The 1,874-nt window shown below is 39.6% G+C and overlaps 1 protein-coding gene across 2 annotated transcripts in view; it reads left to right on the forward strand.

Moving 5' to 3' along the window:
- LOC137994292 (TNF receptor-associated factor 4-like) overlaps nt 1-707 on the forward strand; it is a 27,890-nt gene extending 27,183 nt beyond the window's left edge. For both annotated transcript variants that reach the window (XM_068839886.1, XM_068839890.1), the window contains one exon: nt 1-707. This exon is cut by the window's left edge and continues 78 nt beyond it. In XM_068839886.1, coding sequence (XP_068695987.1) covers nt 1-126 — 126 coding nt within the window. In that variant the 3' untranslated portion in view covers nt 127-707.
- The last annotated feature ends 1,167 nt before the right edge of the window (nt 708-1,874 follow it).

The following is a 1,874-nucleotide window of genomic DNA, read 5'->3' on the forward strand; positions in this document are numbered from 1 at the left end:
GACCAACGCAAAGATATCTGCGCATACTTTGAGCCCCAACGTATTACACGACCTCACGCTGAAAGAAATCTCGGAAAAGGAGCAAGGCGATTTGTGCTTCAAGAGGACAGCAGCAGGAACCCATGACCCGGAGCCTACAACTCTACTGTGTTCGTGTAACGGCGTTTTCACAGACCGATTTATTTTTAGATTGAATTTCACGCAAATGAGACTCCCACAGGAGCCCGATGACCAATTACAAGAAATTAAGCTGACTTCATAGGGTCACCGAACCGGAACTGCCTTTATTATTTGACCTAATTCGCGGGAAGGGCTAGTCTAAAAATAAACCTACTAGTGAAAACGCCGTTTCACAGACGCTGTATGGAAGATGCACGCTCCAGATGGGCTCCTGACAGGAGTTACTGCAAAGATGACGTGGTTTATCTCAAGTTTGAGGTTACACTGAAGTAGTCTCCACCTGGCTTTTTTAGAGTATGAAGAAGCGATGGCCTATGAAGTATGTATGCGTTTATACGCAAAATATGAGGATTGGAAGGACTCGTCTTGGTTTACGGTCCCTTTGCCTTCTTTTCGAATGGTCAGCGTGGAAGGAAGTCAAGCATGCGCGGTATCACTTAAAAGGAAAGACGTTAAATTTCTGGCAAACGTTGAGAAAAGCGTCTCTAATATTTGTAACCTAAATACCATTAGTCTTCATCTTTCAATCGCAAACGCCCAAAAGCCAGCTAGAAATGACCGCTTGTAGTTCCTTGCATGTCGACTAAGATAAATGAAAACACCATGTACACGAGCATGCCAAAATGCAAAATAAATGAATTTTTGAAATTAATACAAAAAGATGGTATTTTAAAAATGACCGAATTTGGTGGAATTTTTCAACATGTTGTATTTGAAATCTGGCCCTTGAAAACTCCACAGGCGTTCTTAAGTTTGTTCAATATTCGATGAAGGACTGCTTGAGTTGACCTTCGAAACATCATTTATCTGGTTTGCCGTCTCCCCCATTCGCCTTTATATTTAAGCTACAGAGGACTTTTTCCTTGTTTACATAGCCTCGTGATCTAAACACGAGGGGAAGTTGAGAGAATTCGAGACAGATAACTGTCTCGGATTGCCTTTTTCGATATGTTAAAATCCAGCTTGAAAGCGGGGTTTAGAGGACACAAAATGACAAAGGACAAAGACAAAGGAAATTGGATGATATGTTATTATTTTTCGCATTCATTCCAACGTTTTTCTATTGTTTTTGTCCTCACTGACTCACTATCAAGATGAATATTGCTATTTCGAAAAAGGGCCTATTCTCCTAACTCCCCAAGTGTTTAGATTAGGCAATGTTAACGCTGAAAAAGGTCCTCTATTGCTTTTATAAATTATTTTCGACAAATGAAGCTAGGACAAAGCTGTTTTTTCACTTTTTGATTGAAACAGATTTTCTTGATACACGCTCATATTTCCTACCAGCCTATTAAAACGCGCATCTGACAACACATAACCAATGAAAATCCGTCTGATGTCACATCTGTGTTTACATTCCTTATCTAAACACAGCTATTTACCAAAGAGAGTGCGCATACTATCCTAGTTATTTTATAAATTCCGTTTGGCTGCGCCCTACTAAACACTTTTTTTGCGCTTACAGAGTGTGCCCATGTCACTTAATTCATTGTTTAAAAAGAGGACTGATACGATAAAGATGCAGTCAGCATTTGAGACTAAAGAAATGCTCTGTTTTCATTTTTTCCGTTGTTGTTGTTGTTGTTATTGTTGTTTTTATATCAATAAATCGTCTAAAAGGCCAGTTTCAAACGTCGAGCTACCGCCGTGTCAAACTAATTTTGGAATTAAATTCGACGTTGGTACGGCAGTAG

This window comes from Montipora foliosa, chromosome 1 (assembly GCF_036669935.1).
Source record: "Montipora foliosa isolate CH-2021 chromosome 1, ASM3666993v2, whole genome shotgun sequence".
NCBI classification, from domain to species: domain Eukaryota; kingdom Metazoa; phylum Cnidaria; class Anthozoa; order Scleractinia; family Acroporidae; genus Montipora; species Montipora foliosa.